Genomic DNA, 25,229 nt, shown 5'->3' on the forward strand with positions numbered 1-25,229 from the left:
TTTTCAGACCTCTGGGTGAGCTATACATAACATTTTAATAACAACAGAGTCATACTATAGATTCTCTGTTTTCAGTTGATAAAAGCAGGTTACGAAAACAGAAGGCATCTCCTTTCTCTTGTTAATACCTCTTTCCATTTCCAGTGTTTTACATGATTATAAATCTAAACTAATTTGTTTAATCAGTCCATTTTTATTGGCCTTCCTTTTTATTTTCTAGTTTCTGGCTTTTATTAACTTTGTTGGGAATATCCTCATAGATAAATCTTTGAATGTTTTATTTTCTTAGGATAAATTGAATTGCTGAGTCAAATGATGTGCTTATTTTCAAGGCATTTGATCCATACTACCTACCACATTGCTTTCAGAAAGGTTGTTAGTTTTCCCCCACCAGTCAGTGCTTGATTAGGATAAAATAGTCATCATTTTAAAAATTTGCTTCTTAAAAAAAGGATGAAATAGAACTTTTATTAATATGTTTCTTGGACATTGGTATTTCTTTTGTAAATTGCCCTTTGCTTTTGCTCATTTTGCACCCTTTTTGGGATTTTCATCTTTTATTGATTTATAAGACCTTTATATTCATTGAGGTTCTAAATATCAGTTGGCTAGGTTTTTCAATTTAAAAAATTAATGTTTGTTTAATGTGGCAATAAGTTTTAAGTTTATCAAGTTAAAAATCCTTGTTTTACTTCACATTAGAGAACTTGCTCTTAATTCTAAAACATTTAAATCCTATGCTCCCCAGTGCTACTTTCCAGTGTGAAATCAAGTATGTTACTAGTGAATTTGAAAATAAAGTTGCAGGAGAAAAAGATTGAAATGTGAAAAGATTGCCAGGTTAATTTTTCCTTGGGAATTTGATTACTACTTTGGGGAGAGTAGTTCTGGGCAACAGTAGATTAATATTGTTACTTGTAGATATTTGCAGATTAGTTTTAGCTTTCAAATGAGTTAACACTTTTTGTTTTAGAAGACTCTTGGTTTTCTAGCTTTCTGTAATTCTCTTGTTATAGTTTGCTTAATTTGGCTTTGTTATATTTAAATCCTTGTGGCTACCTAGATTATCTTGTGAACTTTCAAGAAAAAATCAGGGGTTTTCTTTAACCTATACCAATGTTAGAGAAGTGCCTAAAGCCCTTAACTCACCCAACTGTATTTACTTAACTAGTAATATTAGACAGTGGCTTTCTAATGGAATTGCTTTAGCAGCTCGGTAATTTATTAAAGACCACACAACTCTGCAATTGAGGGACGTTTAAACTTGCTATTTTATGTTTCCACGTTATTCAACTAATGTTAGTTGTGCTTGTGTACGTATGGCAGTCAGTGTGTTAAGTAGATTAGAGGGCATGGTTCTTGCCTAAGGAGCATATAAAGGTGGGGAAAATAGAGGTCCTTGGGCTTCATTCCCAGAGATTGTTGTTCATTAGTTAAGTCTGAGTTGGAGCCTGAACATTTATATATTTTTAGCCACTCCAATGATAGTTCTCAACCACTGAAATAGTCATAGTTCATCTACTGTCATGATTTTGACTCAGGGAGAATGAGTAGAGTGAGAAGGGCAGTAACCCTTAGGAATACCACTTTTATTTATTTTATTTTATTTTTTAAGATTTTATTTATTTATTTGAGAAAGAGCGAGCACAAGCAGGGGGAGCTGCAGAGGGAGAAGGGAGAAGCAGGCTCCCCGCTGAGCAGAAAGCCTGATGCGGCTTGATTCAGGACCCCAAGATCATGACCTGAGCTGAAGGCAAACGCTTAACCTACTGAGCCACCCAGGTGCCCCGGGAATACCACTTTTAAAGGATGTGCGGAAGAAGAGGAGCAAGAGCTGATGGGTGTGAGTGGTCACAGAAGAGGTATAAAGAAGTGGGTGGGTGTCATGCTACTGTAAGATTTATTATGCTAAATAATCTGTTTTAAAGACAACAGATATCTCATCCTTACAGGGGAAATAATCTGGTGGCTGTTGAAGTTTTTAATTTCATTTCACCTATTTATTTAATTAAAAGACTTAAAGAACTTCTAAGGTGAGGTTTCAAGCATAAATTGAGAGGCGGTATATGCCAGCATATTGGCTTAGGAGTCAGTTCTAGCCCTGGCTTTTCCTCCAATTGGCAAGTTTTGTTTACATCTCAGATGTAAACAAAGTTTTTGTTTTTGTTGAGAGTTGAACTACTAGATTGGACTTTTTTTTTTTTTTTACATTGATGTTTGTTTATCTAACATCCTTTTAAAACCTTAGTAAATTGGAGATGCTCATTGTTTCCAAGAAATGAATTCAAGTATGCAAATCAAGATGAACTTAAATTAACCGGTTAACTTATTTGGGTAGGGGGTGGAAGAGAGACAGGAAGGGGGGAAGAGTGTGTATCTTGAAGTTGTTAAAAGTGTTCGGTATGGTTTATTTCTCTTGAACTTCTATCTTTTCCCATCTGATCTCCTTGAACTTAACTTGAGCTGTAAGTTTTAAATTATATTAATTTTGGTTAAATCGCTTATGGTATAGTCCTGTGAATCAAACTCTGGGGGTGGGGTTCAGTAGTCTGTTTAAATGAGCATTCCAGGTGATGCTGATGCAAGCTAAAGCTTGAGAACCACTGACCTAGTTGAAATTTAACAGCGTTTCTCCATGTGTTATCACTGGTGATACAACAGAAGTGGGTTAATGGTGGAAGGCAGGTTAAGAAACTAATAAAAGGAAAATTTCAAGAGCTTGGATAGCACTTGCTGGGCTAATAGAGTTGGAGAAGATTTGTCCTTATTACTGCTATCCTTCAGATAAAGCAGTCTTTACTCAATTATTTCAAACATGCAAACCAAACTAAGTGGCATCTTACATTCTAGGTTAGAGCACTTGGTTTTCCTTCCACTTCTTTTTCCACTTCCTTCCTTCCTTTTTTTTTTTTAACCAAAAATATTTGAGTTTCTTTATTTAATATGTTGGAAAAAGTACAAGGTTTTGGATACTGTAAATGCTCCTGCTCGGTACTGTTCTAAATAGTGAAGAGAATATGAGAAGACATTCTCAAGGAGTTGATGATCTCTTTGAATTTAGACACTCAAAGCTATTAGGTCAGAAAGTCGTTTCAAATGCTGAGTGGATAGTAATGTATTCATGGAAGAGAAATCTGTGGGTGTTACCTGGAAGATGGCTAGGATTTGGATAGATAGGAAAGAGGGATAGAAAGCCATTTTAAGAAATTGGCAGGAATTTGAGATTCTTCAGTCCACTAATTTTTTTTTTAACTTTAGCTACATAGTGGAATCACCTGGGGATTTTTTCACATTTTTAATTGCAGTTGCAAGAAATAATGCATAGCATAGCGATCCCACATATCCTTTGCTGATTTTTCTACAATGATACCATCTTGCAAAGCTGTCACAGTCGGTATATTGATATTGATGTGGTCTTATTCAGATTTCTTTCCCTGAGTTTTTTTTTAAATGCAGGCACTTAGGCCCCACCCCAGACTTAGCAGTGGGTCTCTGGCAATTTGGACCAGGCATTGTCATTAAACAGAAATTTTCCTTGGATTATTTTAATGCACATCCAGGGTTGAGAGCCCTTGTTCTTGTTCGTTGTCTCTAAGAATCCTCACAGTAACATTCCAATCTCTGCTTAACTACAAATAAATGACAGTGAACTATTTTGTAATGTAGATCATTTCAAATTTAACTCTTGATTTTTTTTAATGTAATTAAAATCTGCTGCTATTGTAACTTTCACCCATTGTTCCTAAGGTCACCCTTTGGGTAAAGTTGATTTTGTTTTTTTAACATACTTACTGTTTTGGAAGCTTTTCTCCCTGAAGTTAATCAGGCCCTCTTCTTTCTTCCTACAACAGTGAGCCTATATTTTTGAAAAAATGTACATTGCCTGCTTTTCTATTTTCTGTTAGCCACTTTCTTTTAATAGGCATAGTATCACAGACCATAACTTGGCTAGGACCTCAACAATATACAGGTCATCCTTTGTATGTCATCATACTATTACTGTGTAGCTTTGTTAAATAGCTTAATTATGCCTATTAAATGATGGGATAAATATAAGAATGAGAATTTATTTGGGCTGACATTTGCTGATCACTTGTGAGAGAATGACCTATAAACAGAGGCTTCTAACCTGGGACGGCTGTATCCTTTGGGGCCTATGGAGATGGTAGTGGCAGTTTTTGCCTCATTTTCCCCCAGTGTTTAAAAAAACCTAATATATTTAAAACAGAGCAAAACAAAACTGCCCAAGCGAATTAAAATGTGGGCCATTGTTGGTTTTTCGTTCTAAAAGAATAGCACATTTTATAGTCATTAGAGTTGTGCAGTCATATGTAGGAATCTGAATCTTTGCTTTATTACTAAATTTTCATTTAATCAGCGATTGGAGGTCATCTGACTTTATCTTGAATAATGTCTCATTTCTTGATGTATCTTGGTGAATAGTAGATGCCCAGTTGGTATTTGAGTTAAACTGATGGGTAGTTTGTATCTCAGAAGGCAGTTTAAGAAGTTCTTACTGAAATAGCAGTGCTCTGTCAGATTAACTTTTCATAGCTCTACTTTTTTTCATTTTTAAAAGTGAGAATGCTAGTATTAAGGTCAAAAGGTTGTGAGGATTTGAATGAGAAATGCCAAATACTGTACTGGAAGTTTTTCCATGTAATTTTTTTCTTAATGTAAACATCATTCAATACAGTTTTCATTTTTGCTATGTTCCATTTAAAGGAAGTGTCAGAAGTGACCTGACACTTAATACATTTTGGCAAAAAGTACAGAAGATAATGAAGTATTAGGTAACATTTCCTTATTTCTAAGACATTTGTTTAGACAAAGCTAAGAATAGCTATAATCCCAGACACTTCTCCCCAGGCTTACTTTGCAATCTCCTTTGAAACTGTCATACTTCTAATTCAAATATTAACAGATTCCAATTACTTGGTAATATATCCTTTCTCTTAATCACGATTGTACATTTTTTTAAGGGATTAAGTATAAGCTAGAGACTGGGAAGTATTTTCTGATTCTTAGCAAGTATTTACAAGTAAAAACCTGTAAAGTGTGACATTTTGAACAGGTATTTCTCTGAAACCCATTTGAAACCCAAATTTACTACATTCTCTCCTCAAGGCTCTTCTTTCTTTGACTAACTTACCAGCTAACTGTTCTTGGAATTTGAGAGTCACCCTTAATTCCGCCCCCCCCCACTCTGCCGCATTTCCCATATCCAGTTAGCCGTGATCAAGTTACCTCTAAAATTTGTTATTCCTGTTCTTTTTACTAACTAATCCTAATCTAGGGCCTCTTTTTATTTGCCTCATTGTCTCCGGGCTTCCAGTCTATGTCATACTACCAAATACAAATGCTGTAGTCATTTTCCTGCTAAAAAAAACCTTCATTGTCCACCCCTCCCCCGACCCCTTACTATTATAAGTCTAGTCCAGATTCCTTTATATGGCATTCATGGCTTCCTCATCTTGTTGTCAGCTGATTTGATTGTCAGCTGCTGCTGTTCCTGATTCTCCTATCTCCCCCAACTGCACCACTTAGAATTTCTTTCTTTCTTTTTAATGTTCTGTGTTGGGGTTATCATTTCCTAATATATAAAACACATTTGTGTTTTCTTAAATTTGCTCATGGTCCTCCCTCTTTCTCCTCTCGACTGCATAATGTACTCCTCCTATTCAGACTCTGCTCAGATATTACCATATCTCTTGCCAGGTCCCTTTTCTCTACCTTTCTAGTGCTTCCTTATCTTTGTTTGCGTGGCACTTCATGTGGATGTTGGCGTGGCCTGCGTGAGGTTGTAATACAGCCATCCCAGTACCCAAGTCTCTCTAGTTAGCTGGATATGAGGGTTTTGACAATGAGAGCTGAATCTTCTGCATCCATAGCATGTAGCACACTAACAGCCTTTGCCATAGTAGAAACTCAGTAAATACTTGAAGTTTGTCCTTGCCTAGTAAATGCTTGCTTCCTCAGTTTCCTTTATCATAAACCAAAGGGAGCCACGTAAGATTTTCTTCTGGTGCTAATAAGTTATTCTATGATTTGTAGGTAATGCCCAGTAATAGTGTAAGAAACAAGAAAAAAGTGTTTAAATTCCAAGAGGACACGCTTTTTAAGCTCTCTGAATATATAGTGACACTTCTGAAGTTTATTGTTTGCATGTAGTTCCCTGGCACTTTATATGAACTGACAGTGATTTAAAAACAATGGAGTCACGAATGCTATAGTTCTCAAAGAATGGTCCATGAAAGCAAAACTGTTGTATGATAATACTAAGACTTTTGCCTTTTTTTAATGTGCTGACCTTTGTACTGATGGTGCAGAAATCAGTGGGTAGGTAAAACCATGGGAGTCCTAGCACAAATCAGATCAGTGGCACTCAACCATACAAGCAGTCATTGTATGCTTCACCTCTATACGCAGTGAAAAAAATACCATTTTCACTTGTTCTGGATGAAGTAGTAAAAGTTACTAGTTTTATTATATCTTATCCCTTAAATACACATCTTTTTCATAGCGTAGGTGGCAAAATAGGCTTAGGTGGAGATATGCATGAAGCACTTGGGCATACCAAAGTTACAGCGGTTGTCTTGAAGATAAACATTTGTGGAATTTGATTTGTTAGCGGAAGAAGCTGCCTGTTTGATGGAATACCATTTTTTCTTTTTTTTTTTTTTTTTTTAAGATTTTATTTATTTATTTATTTGACAGAGACAGCCAGCGAGAGAGGGAACACAGGCAGGGGGAGTGGGAAAGGAAGAAAGAAGCAGGCTCCTAGCAGAGGAGCCTGATGTGGGGCTCCATCCCAGGACCCCGGGATCATGCCCTGAGCTGACGGCAGACACTTAACGACTGCGCCACCCAGGCGCCCCTGTCGTGCATTTTTTAAATGTCAAGATACTAGAGTGATAGTACGCAGAAATGCAGAATGTTTTCTGCGTTGTGCCAGTTGTGAAAAATACATGTTTGTATCAATTCATGGGATGTTATCTAGTTCACCAATTCTTTTTCTTGCTAATAAGTTTTAATAATTTTTCATCATTCAATTATAATCTCCACATTGGTAGTCTCAACGAAAACCTTGTCAGTTTACTTTTCATGTAAGTAATGTAAAGCATTACTTATAATTTGGTTAAAATTGAGATGATTTTATATAAAATATGCTGTTAAGTAATAGTCCTTAAAAATAATTAAAACTATAATGATGTGGCTCTAAGTAATTATTTTACAGAAAGAATATTGAGCTAAGGATAAAATATTTTGAAGAAAACTGGTCTTGGAGATAAAACTCTCCTCCTACTCTTTATATTTCTCCATTCCACTCCATAGTTTTTATTTCTTAGATACATGAATAGTAGTCATAAATCTGAAATTGAATTTAGGCAACTTCTGCGTTGCATTAGAATTCTCAAATACTTGGGAGTCGTAGGGTCACTGGGTGCAGTGAGAGGGACTGAGATGAAGAAGCCATTGCAGTAAAGTAGGAGCGAATGCTAAGAGGGAGAAACAGAGCAAGTGAAACATGCCTGGAAAGTGATGTGCAGACAAACGTTAAAGCATTATGTTATAAATGTTCTCTTAGAGCTTATTTACAGAATCTTTTGCTGAAAATGTTGTAAAGAAAAATGCCATTAACCTAGGGTAAATAACCTAATATATCTATTGGGTAAACTTTTGTTTATATATTTATAAATATAAATAAATAAGTAAATGCGTGTGTGTATGTAATGCTGCTTAAGGTAGATCGCACATAGCCAGCTTGCTGGTTTGGGGGGCTATGCGTGGGGCCATTTTTGTGGGTTTTCAGCCCGGCATGTGTCCTAGCATCTGACCAGTTTTTTTTTTTGGCCTGAGCCAATAGAGGATCCTGCTGGGGCGCAGGAAGGCACAGTAAATTAAGCTGGGCACTGTAGTCTGTTTCCAGGTCACTGCCTTCTGCCTCTTTCTCATACCTTGTTCACCCTTTGACCTTGTTAGAACAGTAATGTTTCTTCATAAAACATTCTTAATGAGACTATTTACCTTGCATACCCAATGAGATCATGCTTCGTGTAATAAATTCTGTGCTCGAACATACGCCAAGAAGGTAACCCTTGCAGCTGTTAAAGAATTAACTTTTTAACTGAGGGAGGGACCTTTCACTTGGCAGCCACAGCTATCATGGCACTGTTTTTCTTATTTTAAGTATCTTATAAAGCAAGGTGGAGGTTTTCTTCCTTTTTTCCCTTTTTGCTTATTTGTTTTGTGTCCACAGATACATTGATCTTGAGCATAGTGTAGTTATTTGTAAAGACTGTGAATTTACAAAGCAGATAAATAATATGTATTTTTTTCAAGAATGTTCATCTGATTTCAAAGATCTCTTTGTCCAAACAACTCAACTGTCAGTTGCAACAAAGCTTAGGAAATTTATTTTTGATCAGAAGTAGTTCTCCCCCCCTCCCCCAGTGAATACTATTTTTTATACAGACCAGTTTGAATTCTGCATCTTTTGGTACCTCCTTCCATCAGAATTGGTGCCCTCACCTGAGCAAAAGCATAAAGCCTGGGACACCTGCAACATCCACAGCCCCTGAGTATACCAAAGTTGACCATTGCCCAGGGAATGAGGAGAGGGAATATCTTGTGAATCAGGGCAGGTTATAATATGCCTCCTACTGAAAAGACTAATCTCTTCAATAGAGGTGACCTGATGGTAACCTAGCTGAACTCATAAAAGTCATTGGAGGGCCAGCCCCTTTTTCTCCCCCCTTTGACCTCCTGATTTGATGTCACCTGCACACGTAATGGGGCTTCTCTCTTTTTCCATTGTCATTACAATACCTCACCGCCTACTCCCTCTACCACAGCCGTCAGTACCATCCTTGTGACCCTGTTGAAACCACTGTACCCGTCTGAGTGATGGTGATGACAGACAGTGGTACCCACCTCACAAAGCACTTCTGAGGATTCAATGAGATATTTTTACAAGATGCCATCCTAGCCCTTAACATACAGATTCTCAGTGAATGTCAGTCTTTACTATCACTATTTCCCTACTAATAAAATTAGTGTAAGGTAGTCCCAGCCTGGCCAGACCTAGAAGACCTGCTATGTTATCTTTGAAATTCTGGCCCAAGATGGAACCTGTCTGCACACAGCCTCATTGTACACACATTCCTGAGTCTGACTGGCATTAAAAGAATAAAGAGAGGAAAAAAATGTTGCTAAGTAAAGAGGAAAACATAGTAGATATATATAACTACAGAAACTATAATGCCATGAAAACAATATTAATCATCTGTCTAGCCCCAGAAGTACCTTGTAGGCAGATGCTCGCTTTGCACCTTTCTGACCTCCTGTCTCCAGCAGGGGAAGTATCAGAATATGTCATTGGTGGTTATCTTCTAGAACCTTGTTACTATCTCTGCAAAATTAATAAACCCCTATTCTGGCTGCTTTGGATTCCTTTGAGTTTCTCTGATGAGATTTGGCTTCTGGTCTGGAGGACTCTCCTCTTAGAGGAGTCAGTGGTGCTTAACTTTGGGTGGATCCCTACACAGGAAGGTGGCCTGGTCCACGTGGGTCTTCAGTGTAATCTGAATCACACCAGAAGCAAACCAGAGCATGGTGGGAATTAATGCAGAGGGATACAGGAAAATGTGACCTCCCACAGAAAGATAAAACAACTTCTCCCTCCCATCGTCTGACTCTCCAAGTATCTTGTCAGTATCGCTGATCCCACACTTACAGCCTGTTTTACAAACCTAATTACTTTCTTGTGTATTGATCCAGCTTCCTTCCCCAAGATTCTGCGCTCTTGCCCAGGCTCAGATCTTGTTATTCAACATCGCACTGCTCACAAAACCAAGACACGTTTTACACAGTGGGTAGATAGTGGTTATGGGCCAAGTAGTGAAGTAACATGTTCTCCAATAGCAACGAAACTATATTTATTATAGATGTGAAGATATCTATGGATATTCATACACACATCAAAATATAATATATGGAGATCCACTAATTTGGAACATCTTTTTTCACCAGGTTTATTGAGGTTATGATTAACAAATAAAAGAGTATATATATTAAACGTGTACTCTGTGATACTGTGATATAAATATACCTGTTGTAATGATTACCACAAGCTACTATATCCATCACTTCATACAGTTACCATTGTGTGTGTGTGTGTGTGTGTGTGTTTGTACGTGTGGAATGTCTTTTAAAGTGGTCAGAAGTTGGATTTGAGTTTGCCTTGGCATGTTTTCTGTGTTACTAACATCAGTAATGCCTGTTAATTTATTAAATTATGTACATTAATGTGAGAATGTTTAGAGATACTTTTTAAAACACCTTGTTTTCAAGTTCTTTAACTACTCAAGGAGTATTTACAAACAATTGAAATGCCACTTTTTTATTATCAATTGAGAAGCTAATCATTTATTCATAAAGCAGGGTACCCGTGGGTGCTCACCCCAGCTCCAGGAGTGCATATGGCCTTGTGAACAATAGATGCTCTTTTTCCTGTTAGTACCAATGAGAGCGGTTTTGCTGTGAAACCAATTAAACCTGTAGACAAATGACATTCCTTCCTTTGGTTTTACAACACAGAAATACTTGGTTGTCCCCCCAGCTCTCTGAGTATGCCTTCTCTGGAAGTAGAAAGGCAAAGAGAAGTCATTCAAATAAAGAGGATGAGGAGGATAGGAAAACATGAGCAAGGCAAGGGTGGCAAGAGAAGTGGGCTATTAAAAGAAGAATTATGGAGTGGGTACTGTAACTGTCCTGTGGGTTCAAACCAGAAGTCATATTTGGCCTGTGAACAGAAAACACATGTTTTCATATAACCTGAGGCTATCCTCTCTAATATTTACTACGAAGACCTGAAATTTCAAGACATGGGATGAAGCATCTCTAAAATTACAGAATTCTCACTTTAAATTTTTCCAGTGAAACGTTGTGATTGAAAAAAATCCCATACCAGTCTTTTATTCTACTCCAGAAGAAGGACAAGAACAAGAAAGCTGTCCTAATTACCCATTTCTAGGACTAAAGTATCTTTAATTGAACATACTTGAGAAAAATCACAATGAAAGTACTAGGAGAACCTTGTTTACCCCCTCATTTTACTATGAGATGCAAGAATGATAGAATTCCTAGCCAGCCATCATTCTACCCCATCAGTAGTTTGTCATAAAGGTATTTTACAGGTCCCGTCAGCCTCAGAAGAGAGAGTAAACCAAAAAATAAGTCTTGCCATGCTACGTTTAAGGCCTTTGTGAATCATGAGGTCTGATTGGGAATTTTTCACACTTTTTAGAAGGTCCGGCTAGATGCTCTCTGCTTGCTTCTGCATATTAGTCAGGATAGGAAGCAGGACCTCCCCGTTGCACAGCTCCTGGGGGAACAGTTCACGGAGATCTATAGAGTTCTGTCTCCCAGCAGTGCCAGGAAAAAGTGGCTGCCAAGATGCTGTTCGTAATTAAGGACTTGGCAGCTGAGGGCAGCCAGTAAGCACATACTAGTTACTATAACGTCCAGGTAGAACAAGTGAAATTCCTTTAGGTTTAAGTGGGACTGGGACATGTTTACAGTCACATTAATGCACCCCCCCACACACTGTGCATGTGCGCCCTCCCACCCACAGCTGTCGCTGGCACTTAAGGAATGAAGTGTGGCTCTGGCCACCTGGGAGCATGCGTTCCCAAGCCCAATGCCCATTATCTACATGTTAATTTAGTAAGGTGGTTGGTAGGCAGTGTTAAGAACCCAAATTTATGTTCACTGATGCTTTGGATAATGGAAACATGCTTTATTAAGGATCTTTGGCAAAAGATTTTCCTGTGTAATTAGCAAACATCTTAATTATACACTTGGATTTGAAGCTTGTGCTAATCTCAAATTATAAAATTGGTGCATATTAGATAAAGAGAAAAGGATTAGAAGGGAAGCTGCATAGCATAGCTCCATTAATGAAGTATAATAATTTATTAAAGTTTATTAAAATTTGAATTTGAAATAAATTCAACATTTATTGAGTACCCATAAGCATCATGGAAAGGATGTTATAAGAACACATAAGACACTATTACCAACTTTAGGAGCTTTCATTTTAGAATACAGCATGTATTAGAAGAGCAGCATAGGGGCTCCTGGGTGGCACAGCGGTTAAGCGTCTGCCTTCGGCTCAGGGCGTGATCCCGGCATTATGGGATCGAGCCCCACATCAGGCTCCTCCGCTATGAGCCTGCTTCTTCCTCTCCCACTCCCCCTGCTTGTGTTCCCTCTCTCGCTGGCTGTCTCTATCTCTGTCAAAAATAAATAAAATCTTTAAAAAAAAAAAAAAAGCAGCATAAAATTTTCAAGCATTTTAGAAAGGCTACTTTGAGTAATAAAAGTGTAATTAATTATGTAACTCCCCGTGCTTTTAGAGAAGATATTGGATGAATACACAGGGCTGCAGAATGTGCACACTGAAAATATTACCTTGAGCTATTTAAATAAATGCAAATTATTACTCAATTCCAAGTGTGTCCCACATATATTCATAAAAATCACAGGGTAAAGTTAAATGTAACTTAAAAATCTAAACAGAATGTTGATAATCTGCTCAATAGGTTATGCTACAGGACATAGCCTTGTGGAGAAGTGCTGGAGAAAACGTTAAGCTTTCTTCTTCGTGATATTTCATGGCATTGACCTTAAATCAGCCATGAGAATAAACACAGCATTATAGACCTAAGGCCTAAAACAAATATGAATTTTATAATTAATTTGCAAGCAAATATCACTTTTAATAAAAGTTGAAAATATAACCCTTGGCTATTTCTAGTCAATCAAATTATAGTTATCATTAGATGTAGTCTTACGAATGAGGACATTTTAATGAACTGGAATATTTTAAATATTTGCAAAACTATGGAAAGAATGGAAGTACCATTGAAATATTATTTCAGGTGTTAGTAATAATTTTCAACACGTTTTTACTTTTCTTACCCAGTTAGCCCTCTGTGAGATAGGAGAGGGAAGCCCTATCATTGCCATTTTTCAGATGAATCAGTTGAGGCTTAGAGAAAATTTTAGGTGACATAGGCAGTTCCAAGTATCTGATTCCCCAAATAATATATGCTTTTGATGAGGCACTTGGCTGATTTCTTTTCTTGGTGGCTTCTCACCCATCCATTCCTCAGAAGCATCTGAGTTCCCCACTGTAAGCTCAGCACTCCTGGTCAGGACTCATTCACAGCTTCCCATTAGCGTATATGATACATTTGCTTCTCATTGAAACACTTCCGAAAAAAATCAGATTTTTCTGCCACGAATCTTTTATTGAAGGAGGTAGTCTATAAAGAAATGAAATGATTTGAAAAGACTTTTAAAATTGTTCTGCTAATTTTAAACTCTTTAAAGATAGGAATTATATCTTTTAAGCCCAGTTCCAATATTTAATGGATGTGTGGCAGATAGATGTATTGTTGGCTAGTAGCTTGTCTTGTATCTAAATTGGTAAGTGTTTCCGTGATGAATGTGGTAAATATTATTGGCCACAATTGTAATCATGAATGGTTGTTTTTTAAAATCTAAAGTTAATTACTGTGGCATATTTCTGCTCTATATTAAATTTGTATGCTAGAAGTCCCTTACATGTTAGAACTAAGTTGAAGGTGGCTGGTCCTTCAAGAATTTTGAAATAAAGTGTTCAGTAAAATTGGAAACCTTGCATTTGCAAATAAGTTATCACCATAGCTCGAAGTTCAGTTTTTATCCTTTTTATCCATTCAGTCATCCATCCATCTTCCCAGTTATCTCTCTGTCTCCCCATCTGCCCCATGCACCTGCCATCCACCCCCAGTCCTCCCATCTGCCTTCCAGTCTCCCTCCTACCTCCTCAGTCTTTCATTTCTCATTGTCTATTTCAAGAGCCTTGAAGGAAATGAGAAAGAAAAACGGTTGATATTAAACTTGATACTGACCCTTTGGTTAAATGACATTATATTTATTGTCCAAAATGTGGCACTTCTAAGGGTAGACAAGGCGCTGCTGGTAATCATGCTGGGAAAACCAGTATAAACCAGGACTGTTCTGGGCAAATCCAAACATAAGGTCACTCATACATAATATGTTCTCCAAAAAATTTAAAGTGTGATTCCATTATAGTATTATATTTTTTTAGTTCTAGATTATATATGTGAATTGTTTATATTAAAAATATAGAATGACACAGATTTTTAAAGATTTTATTTGTGTGTATTGGTCTAACTTAAACCTGATTTTTTGTAGCATTAATTCCTGTACATGTAGTAGTTAGCTCTCTAATTTGAAATCATCTAAATCATATTTAATTTATTCTCTTTTGTTGCCTTGCTTTGGGGTTGATTGTGCTCCCATTAATTCAGTGGAAATCTACAAATCACTGTCTCCAGGTATAGCATTTACCGAGGTGCCAGAGGGGCTGTAAATGAGGGGGGACACCCAATCATCGTGTTTCGGCGGTTCACAGTATAGCTGGGAATATAGGGCTAGCAGCATTTACGCCAAATAACTATGCATAAGCCAGCGATTGCACACAGACCAGAACAGGAAGAATAAGTGGTAGAGAGGCACCACAAAGAACTAGTAAAGGGGCCAGAGAGAGCTAATTAGAGGGAGCCAAGACAGCACTAAAATAATAAGACCCATTCTGGCACTTGTTGGCAACTTGTTGGTGGGTAATAGTGGAAATTACTGGCTTCTGTAAGATAAACTGAGGCATATATAACTTATTAGCATATGAAGTAATTTTTCCTTCCTCTGAACTGCCATCTCTATCATGTGTTCATTAGCTGTGTGATCTTAGACAGATTTTTTAACCCTCTGGTCTGTTTCCTCATTATAAAATAAGAATCTTAATAGTACCTACTCATAAAATTGTTAAATTGGTTAATTGTTATGAAATAGTTAGGACTGTGCCTGGTATTAGAAAAATACTGAAAAGGGACTATTTCTGTTAGTACAGCAAGACATCTTTCGAAGAAAAGTAATCAATTTAAGTTAGTATTTAATTGTAACTTACCTCATGTAATGTATCCCAAACATAATCTAAACTTACCCTTATTGTTTATAATTTTTTACAGCTCGAAAGTCAAAGAAGTTGGGCAAGTTAAAAGGTATTCACGCCCCACCCCCGCCCCCCCAGAGCCCCGAGGAAGGGACAACGTACATCGCTCCCGCGAAAGAGCCCTCAGTCAACACAGCGCTGGTTCCTCAGCTCTCCACAATCTCACGAGCACTCACGCCTTCCCCTGTTATGATCCTTGAAAACATCGAGCCTGAGATTGTGTATGCAGGCTATGACAGCTCAAAACCAGATACAGCCGAAAACCTACTCTCCACTCTAAACCGCTTAGCAGGCAAACAGATGATCCAAGTCGTGAAGTGGGCAAAGGTACTTCCAGGTAGGACTGCCTCCCCTGTCACGGTCTGCGTCCTGCAGTAGAGAAGTCAGGGCAACACACATCACCATCTCCAACAGTGCAGTTGGAGTTAGCTTCCTGTTAAATCCTCATACCAGATTTTTTCATCAATATCTAATTAATTGAGTGTGTAGGGAAACTCCCTTCATGTGCTCATTTCTCCTGAGATGTTAGGGCTATGGGTTCTATTGTTAATAGACATTTCTTGTGTTGATGATTGAAAGGGGACATTTCAGACCCCAAATATTCACAAGGTAAAATACATTCTGTTTGTAAGAGCATAAGCTGAGGCCATGATGAGCAGCGTGTAACCAGGGCCAATCTGAGCACAGACGAGGAAACCAAGACCTATCAAGTAAGTTGTATGAGACCCAGAGAGACTGTTCTGAAAATATCATCTTACCTCCAGCACCCTTTAAATTGTCCTTGAAATTCCTACTTTAGTCATTTTTTTGTGCTCTAGAGTTTTATTAATAAGGCCCCTGTTAATCTACAGAAACATCACGTAGAATGTCTATCCCGTTGTCCCAGTTCACTAATCAGAGCAGTTTCTTGGATCACCTGTGGTCAGCCAGGGCCTAAAGAAAAAGATCGGGGAAGCTCTGATGCTTGTTTCTTTGAAGACGGGCTTCTCCAGCAAAACTCTACAAATGGAAGATTACTGTGGTGCCCCTGGGGATACAGGAGATGAGAAAAGGAACAAAAGAAGGGCTAATTTAGGCCCAGATGGGAAGACTGTGGGAGAGGGCAGGACAGTTGCCAAGGATGCTCATTCTACCTCACAACTTTGTTGGAGTCCGGTACTACCCCAGAAGAGAGGAAACAAGGAATAATACTTTTTCAGCCACCCCAAATGCACGAAAATTAAAATCTTCCACCATTGTAGCAGATATGCAAGAATTGACAGTTCTTAAAATATTCTTTATTTTAATGTTACGTTAACGTAGAGTGAAGCAAGTTGTACAGGTTAATATAAATTCTTTCAGTCTAACCAAGGGTGTTAGACCATTATCCACAATGAAACTCCCTGAACTCCCTGGTTTAATTTGTCCTGGCAGTTCACCCTCATTGAAAATTTATGGTGGATTTAGAATGAAATGTTGAACAGGGACATGCCGACAGTGGGTGCTCCTTAAATGACTGTTGAACTAATTTGAGTCTGTTAGAGACAGGTGACTGTTTGGGGTTGCCCTAAGAAGCTTCTTCCTGGAATGTACTTAAATGCTAAGTGTATTTCTGTGATTAATTGTTCTGTTCTTCAGGATTTAGAAACTTGCCTCTTGAGGACCAAATTACCCTAATCCAGTATTCTTGGATGTGTCTATCATCATTTGCCTTGAGCTGGAGATCGTACAAACATACAAACAGCCAATTTCTCTATTTTGCGCCAGACCTAGTCTTTAATGAGTAAGTACCTATTAATTAGCCTTCATAAAATAAACTGCAGAGTTATTTGTTATGCTTTTTTTTATGATTTCTAAACATAATTCATATGTATATTTGTGAAAGAATCCACTGACACTAGCATTTTTAAGAGGAAAAAATCCTATCATTTAAGAATTTAAAAATTACTTTTTGCAGAATTACCATGCACATGTCTGAGTATATATAAATCAGTATATATAGATCTCATATAATAGTATGTGGGAATTGTCCCAAAAGAAAGATGATCCAGTTGGCTCTAAAAACTTGACTGGTACAAAGCCACGATTAATAGAAAACAGTCTCTTTTGGTATCTCCTCCAGTTGAGACGACTATCTAATTTCTAGGAAATGTGAATGTATGAAGTGCCAGTTTTTGCACGCATTCATAGAGTGGTTCTATTGTTAACAGTATACAGCTGCTCCGTGTGTTTTCATGACACTCATAATTACCCTTCTTTGCAATCATAAAAAAAGCCAAAATGTTTCTCTGTAGTGAAACGTCTTTAGTTTTATGATGCATTTTAAAAGATCAAAAGAATTGTAAGCGATTTCTTTGGCCGTGAATTCCGTCCTATGTGAAGTTTACATTTCAGCACCATTTGCATTCCACATTAGCGCATTTCGTGTATGTTTGTTTCCAGCCATGCTTCTTTGTCATTGTTGGGTCAAGAAACACCTAACATAAAAAAGGAACATTTGAATTATGATAGTAACCACAGCCATATTCCAACAGATGGCTCTCTCTAGATGTGAAAATAGGGGTTTTCAGTACGGAAACAAGAGGATAAGAAATAGATTGGTGATAAAAGAAAGAAAAGCAATGCAAGAGATTAGAAGTGGACACATAGTGCCAAGATACCTAAATGGTACCATAGCAATTTCCCTACAAAGTCCAGTTCACCCCAATGTGGTATGCCACAAGGACTGTTTTATTCCAATATAAATTAGAAACATCAGTTGTTGATTCTCAAGGTGACCCTTCTTTTGGCCATTAGTCAGAAAGAATAATTCTACTGCATAATTTTTCACCAAAAGCATGAAGCGAGGCCAAACAACTGACATGCACATTTTCATTTACTTGTTTTCCTCATTAGTCAGCTGATATTATTAAATAGTAAGCCTGTTTTCAAATATGGTCTGTAAACCAAAAGAAAAACGTGTTCCTTGTTTTAAAAGTGTGGGTAAACAAGAATCTCTACTCCATGCCATCCAGCGTGTCTCCACTTGATTTTAACAGGAGATTTCAGTGATCCATTCCATCTTATCGAGTACATCTATTAATTTTTTCCCATGAAATACATATAACATAAAAATTTTCCATGGGAGCCATTTTTAACAGTTCAGTGGCATTAGTTACATTCACAGTGCTGTGCAACCGTCCCCACCTTCCATCTCCAGGACTTCTTCATCGTCCCAGACAGACACTTTGAACCCCTTAAATGAGAACTCCACAGTCTCCCCCCTGCCCCCAAACACCTGATAACCTCTAGTCCATGGCTTTGCCTATTTACGTAATTCGCACAAGTAGGGTCACACGATATGTAGCCTTTTGTGTCTGGCTTATTTCACGGAAGCATAATGTTTTCAAGGCTCATCTGTATTGTACCATGTATCAGAATTTTATTTTATGGCCGAATGATACTCCGATGTATGTACATAGGATCGATCCTCATTGTTTGCAGATTCTGTATCTGTGAATTGACCTTCTGGCTACGTTTATTTGTAGCCCTAGAGTCAGTACTCACAGCACTTCCACAGTCCTTCGCAGATGTGCCCAGAGCAGCAATAAATTTGCCTCACCCGGCATGTACGTTTCAGCTGAGACTCTCTGCCTTTCTGTTTCGGTTCTCATACTGTGAACAAGTGGCCTTTTCATGGTCTATTTACTACCACGTTTTTTGCATTTTTGTGCTTTTTTTTGGTGATTTCACTGTTCAGAATGACCTCTAAGTAGAGTGCTGAGGTGCTATCTAGTGTTCCTAAAGCAAGATGTGCCTTAGGGGAAAAAATATAGGTCTTAGATAAGCTTCTTGCAGGCATGAGTTATAGTGCTGTTGGCTTTAAGTTCAATGCTAATGAATCAGCTATATATCTGTTAATAAGGTGCCCTTAAACAGAAATACACATCGAGCAGGATTACGTATAGATCCGTTGATCAAAGTGACCTGTGGCTCTCGATAACCTAACCCTGTATTTCCCTTAGGGGGAACAGTTCAGTATTCACTGATTCAGTGTTTGCTGCAACATTATAAAATATAACTACCTTATTTATTTTTACCAAGTAAAGAGCATTGGCCCCATTTTGTTTATTCATTCATCTGTCAGTAGACACTTGGGTTGTTTACCACCTGTGGCTAATGTAAGTAATGTTGCTGCAAACAGTTGTACGTTAGTATCTGTCCCTGCTTTCATTTCTTTTTGGTACATATCTAGGAGTGGAAACTCTGGAGCGTGTTGTAATTCTACGTTAAACTTTTGAGGAGCCGCCATACTGTCTTCCCCAGCAGTGATACTATTTTACATTCCCACCAGCAGTGTAACAACAGTTACAAGAGTTCCGATTTCACCACATCCTTGCTAACATTTATTTTCTGTTTGGGGCTTTTTTTTTTTTAAAGATTGATTTGGGGCGCCTGGGTGGCTCAGTCGTTGAGCGTCTGCCTTCGGCTCAGGGCGTGATCCCGGCGTTATGGGATGGAGCCCCACATCAGGCTCCTCTGCTGGGAGCCTGCTTCTTCCTCTCCCACTCCCCCTGCTTGTGTTCCCTTTCTCACTGGCTCTCTGTCTCTCAAATAAACAAATAAAATCTTTAAAAAAAATAAAGGTTGATTTATTTATTTGAGAGAGAGGAAGAGAGATGGGGGAGGGGCAGAGGGAGAGGGAGAGAGAGAATCTCAAGCAGACTCCCTGCTGAGCACAGAGCCAGACACAGGGCTCTATCCCAGCATCCTGAGATCTTGACCTGAGCCAAAATCAAGAGTTGGACGCTTAACCAGCTGAGCAACCCAGGTGCCCGTGGGTGGTTTGGGTTTTTGGGGGGTTTTTTTGGTTTTGTTTTTTTGGGGTTTTTTGAGGGGTTTTTTTGTTTTGGTTTTTTTTTTTTTGTTTTTTTTAATAGCTATCCTGGTAGGTATAAAATATTTGGGGATGGGATTTTCTTTTATTTTGAAATATATTTGATATATAACATTGTGTAAATTTAAGGTGTCCATGTTGATCTGAGACATTTATATATTGACTGTAATATGATTGCCATTTTAGCATATACTTAGCACTTCTGTCAAGTCCCATAATTGTCATTTCTTTCTTTTGGTAAAAGTAATTAAGACCTAGTCCATTAGCAAGGTTGCAGATTATAATACAGTATTTTGTACATTCACTATACTGCACATTAAGTCTGCAGAACTTAACTTGTCTACTAGTTGCTAGTTTGTACCCTTAAAACAACATCTCTCCTATCCCCCTCCTTTCACCCCCAGTAACCACTATTGTACTCTTTTTTTTTTTTTTTTTTTTTTTTTACAAGTAAGCCTTTTTTAGATTTCACATATAAGTGATATCATATAGCATTTGTCTTTCTTTGTCTGACTTATCTCTTAGGAGTTGTGAAGTCCTATCTCATTTGGTTTTGATTTGCATTTCCCTAATGACTAATGATGTCAGGCCTCTGTTCATGAGCTTATTGGCTGTTTGTAGATCTTCTTGGGAGAACTGTCTGTTCAAGTCCTTCGGTCATTTTTAATTGGATTGTCTTTTTGTTCTTGAGTTTTAGGAGTTCTTTATATACTCTGGATATTAAACCCTTATCAGAGATGTGATTTGTATATTTTTCCCATTCTTTGTGTTGACTCTTTGCTCTTGATAGTATACTTTGAGGCATTTAAAATTAGAGTTTTTAACTTTAATGAAGTACAGTTGATTTTTTCTTTCTTTTGTTGCCTGTGCCTCTGTGTGCTCCATTAGTTTTTAATTGTATGCACTTATCCAAGTATATAGGTTCCAAAAAAAGTACAAAATTGTAAGAATCCTTTTTAACAAATGAGATATAAGGGAATGCAGCTTATATATGAAGCCCAAATTAACATAATTGAAAGGTTTGGGAAATAAATAAGAAACCAAAAATAGAAAAGGGCATATACATTTTGTGTACATTTGCCTATTGTAAAAAATACTAATAGAGATAAAATGGAAACACAAAAATGGCTTTCTAATGTTATAAATAGTTAAAAGTTACATGAAAATTTTGTCTCTGTTCTTAAAACTTTGACCTTAACCCCACCGTAGAGTTCTGTAGGTTTCTCTCAACTAGAAAGTATAGGGCAGAGCTGTGTTTTTCAATACTGAGAAAGGGGAGAACCTACTTCAGAAAACATTTGGAAATCACATAAAACCTTTTGATCAAATCACACCAACAACAAGAGCTTGATCAGTAACTCTACCACAGGGTGCTATCATAGACCCTGTATTTTTAGGGAAACAATTAAGTTAGGATGGCCTGCCTCATCCTGCATTTATTGAAGGAATATTTGCTAACTGTTGTCAATGTTCTGAGCAGTGCTTTTAGAATAGGAAAAAGAATGTATGTATAGTCCCTGCTCATGGAACATATGGTCTAATCGGGGAGACAGATATTGATCAGAGAATCCTAAAATTATGATTTTAAGTATTGAAAGGGAAAGCACTTTGGGGGCAGTTAACGGGAGGTATTGATCTAGTCAGGAAAGCTTCCCTGGTATTGACTAAACTAGTATCAGCCAGGTGGAGGGAGTACAGGAGGAGGGACGTTGATTGAGGCTGAGGGACCAGCATGTGCAAACCCAGCAGCAAGAAGGAGCTCCATGCAGAGCTGTGTAGTGATGGGACGCGGAGAGAAATGCAAAGATGTTGAAAGGCGAAATCGCCAGGAATTGCTGGAGGTCAGATTCAGGTAGAGAGAGGGGAGGGGAGGAAGAAATGGGTGTCTAGGACGACTTCCAGGCCTCTGCCTTAAGTGCTAGGTAGGATTTGGTGTCACTGCCTGGGAAAAGGGAGCAAGGGTAGAGGACGAGAGTTTGGAAGGGAGAGTGTGAGGCCAGTTTTAAACATAAGATTGAATTGCCTTTCAAATATTATTCAAGGAAAGATATTAAATAAGCAGTTATTATCCACACCTGAAGCTTAGAGAGAGGTCCCAGCCGAAGATACAAAACTTTGAACTCATTTTAGAAGCAGTAAAGGACCTAGTGTGTGCTAGGTCACAGATCCTAAGGAAGGAGAGGGCTTCCAGAAAGAAAGTATGGCTACCAGTGTTAAACGCCAGTGAGCAATGAACCGGAAAGCTGGAAGCACACCTCCCTGCTTGCCTGTCAACAGCTTGCAGTCTTGTCTGCTGAACATGGCCCTATACTTTCCCTCAGCCAGTACCTGTACTTGCAGACCGTTCCGCAAGATGAAGGAAGGAGCTGGCATTTTGTGCAAGGAAGTAACATATGCCCTTCAGCCGAGGGTGGATCAGCTCTCACGGGATCCTCCCTTGCTCTCGCATTAACCCTGCACTGGCTCAGGCCACCTCTCACCTGCGTCGGCAGCTCACTCCTAGGTGTCTGTATCCCTACTTTGTTTCCCTAGTACCTCCTCATTGAAACCACGAGTTCTGTCGTCATCAGTTTTTAATTTCCACCACCTGGCATGGTGTCCAAGGCAAAGTAGGATCTCTACCAATATTTGCCGTATAAATGAATTATTGAACAAATGAACCGAACAATCTATTAATTAGTCTATAAGACGCTTTCTAAGTTATCATTGCTACTTATGAGGATGACGTTTATGATAAAGAAGTGTGATGGGGGATGCAGTTTTCATGCCAGAAGCTTTGCTCTATTTAAAACCGTGAACAAAACTTTAATAGTTGATCCTTTGTGTTTGCCTTCTGTGAATCAGATCTGAAAGTTCCCGAAGATCTTATCCTTACGCTGTGTACTGGCTTTATTGGAGTTGGAGGAAAGGTGGGGAGCAGGGGATAATTAAGGAAAACAGTCTTTCCCATCTTTTTTTTATTAAGCATTGGGGTGAAGATATGAGTTAATACTTTAAATTAGCATAGAACTTTTCTTATTATAAATGCGAAACTTTTCAAATATGTATTAAATGATTAATTATTCAATTGTACCTTGAAACAGCTTATCATATATTGCTACAGATCGCTGCAAGTATTCAAATTTCTTATCAATTCAGTACACATATTAAAACTCCCATTTAAGCCTGTAATGAAATTTCTTCCAATTTTTTTTTTTTTTTTAATTTCTGAAAGGCAGACGCAGTGTTACCACTCTCTTTGAAGTCTTGGCCAGTATTTTAGAATTGAAAGTATATTTAAAAGCATGTTTATATTGTCTCAAGTGGTAGCCCAACAAAATGGTTTTTGAATGATCTTTCACTGCCTTTGTGGTTCCTGAACCTTTATTTTGTTTATTCATTTATTTGGTTGGGAGACAGTAGGAGCTAGAGTTTAAGTCTTGGTGCCACTTTCTGAGCCCCTTGAAGTGAGCGCTGAGTGTGTCTGCCCCGGACTCGGACTCCTTAACCTTAGTTCTGTAGTGACGGAGGGTGAACCCCTCCCCCCCGCCATTGGCTGTGTGATGGCAACACCAGGAGGGAAGTAGACACAGTATCAGTCATTTCCTGTTTCATGGAGTGCGTCTGTCCCTGTTGTATCCCCAGTGGCGGCTCACTGTGTTGCCATGGTCCAGTTGTCCTTAGTGAGGGGCCATCCCCAAGCCACGGTGCCCGTGAGGACCCTCTGCACCTAAGGTCCCGAAGCTCTGGTAGGCCTGGCTCATCCTCAGGCTGTGTATTCCAAGGCCGTGTCACTGTTGTGCCGGCTGGGATCAGGGTGTGCCCATGAAGGCCAGGAGTGGATGGAGTTAGAACATGGCAGGCCTCACCCACCCCTCCCAAGGCAGCATGGTTGCTATTCCTGAGGTGACTTCTGTGCCTGGACCCTCGTTCCAGCAGGGTGAGAGCCAGTGATGGGTGGGGGACAGGAGTTCTTATGAGGCGAGCCACAGAAATAGGATGAGCCTGGGTCAGCTTCCCCTTCCCTGGCTTCATTTACTTTTCCCCCTCTATCCCCAGAGGCTCTTCCCCTCTTCTCTTCCCTTTCTGTGGCTTTCAAACAGGATTTCTTACTTCCCCTGTGCTCACTGGGACACTGTTCTGTATAGGGAAACAAAAGTCCCCCTTCTGTGCCCTATCTTTCCATTGGACCCTATGGAAACCCACGCCCTGTTCTACCAGCTAGAGGGCCAAGGACTGGGGCAGAATGGTGCGGCCACTTTGTGTGTTGGACAGGAGCCACAGCTCCCCCTTTAGAGGGTGCACATGCTGCCCTTCTCCCATGGTTCCCACCGCTGCCTGCTGTTTGCACCTGGCTCTTTTCACTCATGCCCAGCCCCTGTACACTATTGAGATTGACACTCCTGAACAAAAAAACAATGTCACAAATTAGAAAATGGTCAATCCTTGCCTGCAAGTGGCAGAAACATTGCAGAATGGGATTACCTTCCTGTTGGCACAAAGATAAGGTGTGGAAGGTATCTTCCACCTGAAGGAGACGAGGCAGAGGGAACTGTGGCAAAGGTGCAATGAAGCCTGAGGGTATTTTATAAGCTACAAATGAGAAATAGGCATTCAGTCATATATGGAAGCAGAGGAAGGGTAGGTGCAGAACAAGAGGTATTTCTTCCCTTCTTTCTTCTCCCAATTTGGAAACAGTATTTCTTTCCCTTAACCAGCTAGCATAGTGATAAGAAGTAGAGTCAGAGTAAAAAGTTACTTCGAGACATTTCCAACAAAAGGGTGGAGAGGAGGGAAGTTCTTAAATAAATGGGCAGCTTGAGTGTGGATGCTGCTTCTGGGTTACTGCTCACATTAAGGAAAGTTCTTGAAATGAGCATGCAGGGGTCAGGGATTGCCCTTTCCTGAGAAAGGCAAGAACACTGAAGAGTATTAAGACTAGACCTGTAGATAGACCTTCTAACTCATTCCTCGACCCATCTTCTTTTTCACCAAACCCTGCCTTCTCATTGAGAAGAAGAACCCTGTTCTTGGGAGAAGGAATTAAGTGGTATTTATTCAGTCCATTCATCTGACAAATATTTCTTGAGCAACTTCAGTATACCAAGCCCTGTTGTAGGCACTGGGAATACATCAGGAAGAAGATGGAGTTCACGCTCTGGTGGTGGGTGGGTGGTATAGCAGAAGTGGGGCCGCAAGGTGAAGAAGTCCTGCCTGCTGTGCCTCCAAGGACTATAACTCAGGGAGCCAAGCTTCATCCTTGTGTATAGCCACGAAAAAGTGGTATTTAAAATAATAAGGTGAAGTTTG

At 38.9% G+C, this 25,229-nt stretch overlaps 1 protein-coding gene across 1 annotated transcript in view; it reads left to right on the forward strand.

Moving 5' to 3' along the window:
• The window catches only part of LOC100475310 (mineralocorticoid receptor), a 154,061-nt gene that overhangs the window by 71,219 nt on the left and 57,613 nt on the right, over positions 1 to 25,229 (forward strand). Inside the window, exons 3-4 of the mRNA XM_034661736.1 lie at positions 15,102 to 15,422; positions 16,703 to 16,847. Coding sequence (XP_034517627.1) covers positions 15,102 to 15,422; positions 16,703 to 16,847 — 466 coding nt within the window. The remainder of the gene's footprint in view (positions 1 to 15,101; positions 15,423 to 16,702; positions 16,848 to 25,229) is intronic.

This window comes from Ailuropoda melanoleuca, chromosome 5 (genome assembly GCF_002007445.2).
Source record: "Ailuropoda melanoleuca isolate Jingjing chromosome 5, ASM200744v2, whole genome shotgun sequence".
NCBI lineage: Eukaryota > Metazoa > Chordata > Mammalia > Carnivora > Ursidae > Ailuropoda > Ailuropoda melanoleuca.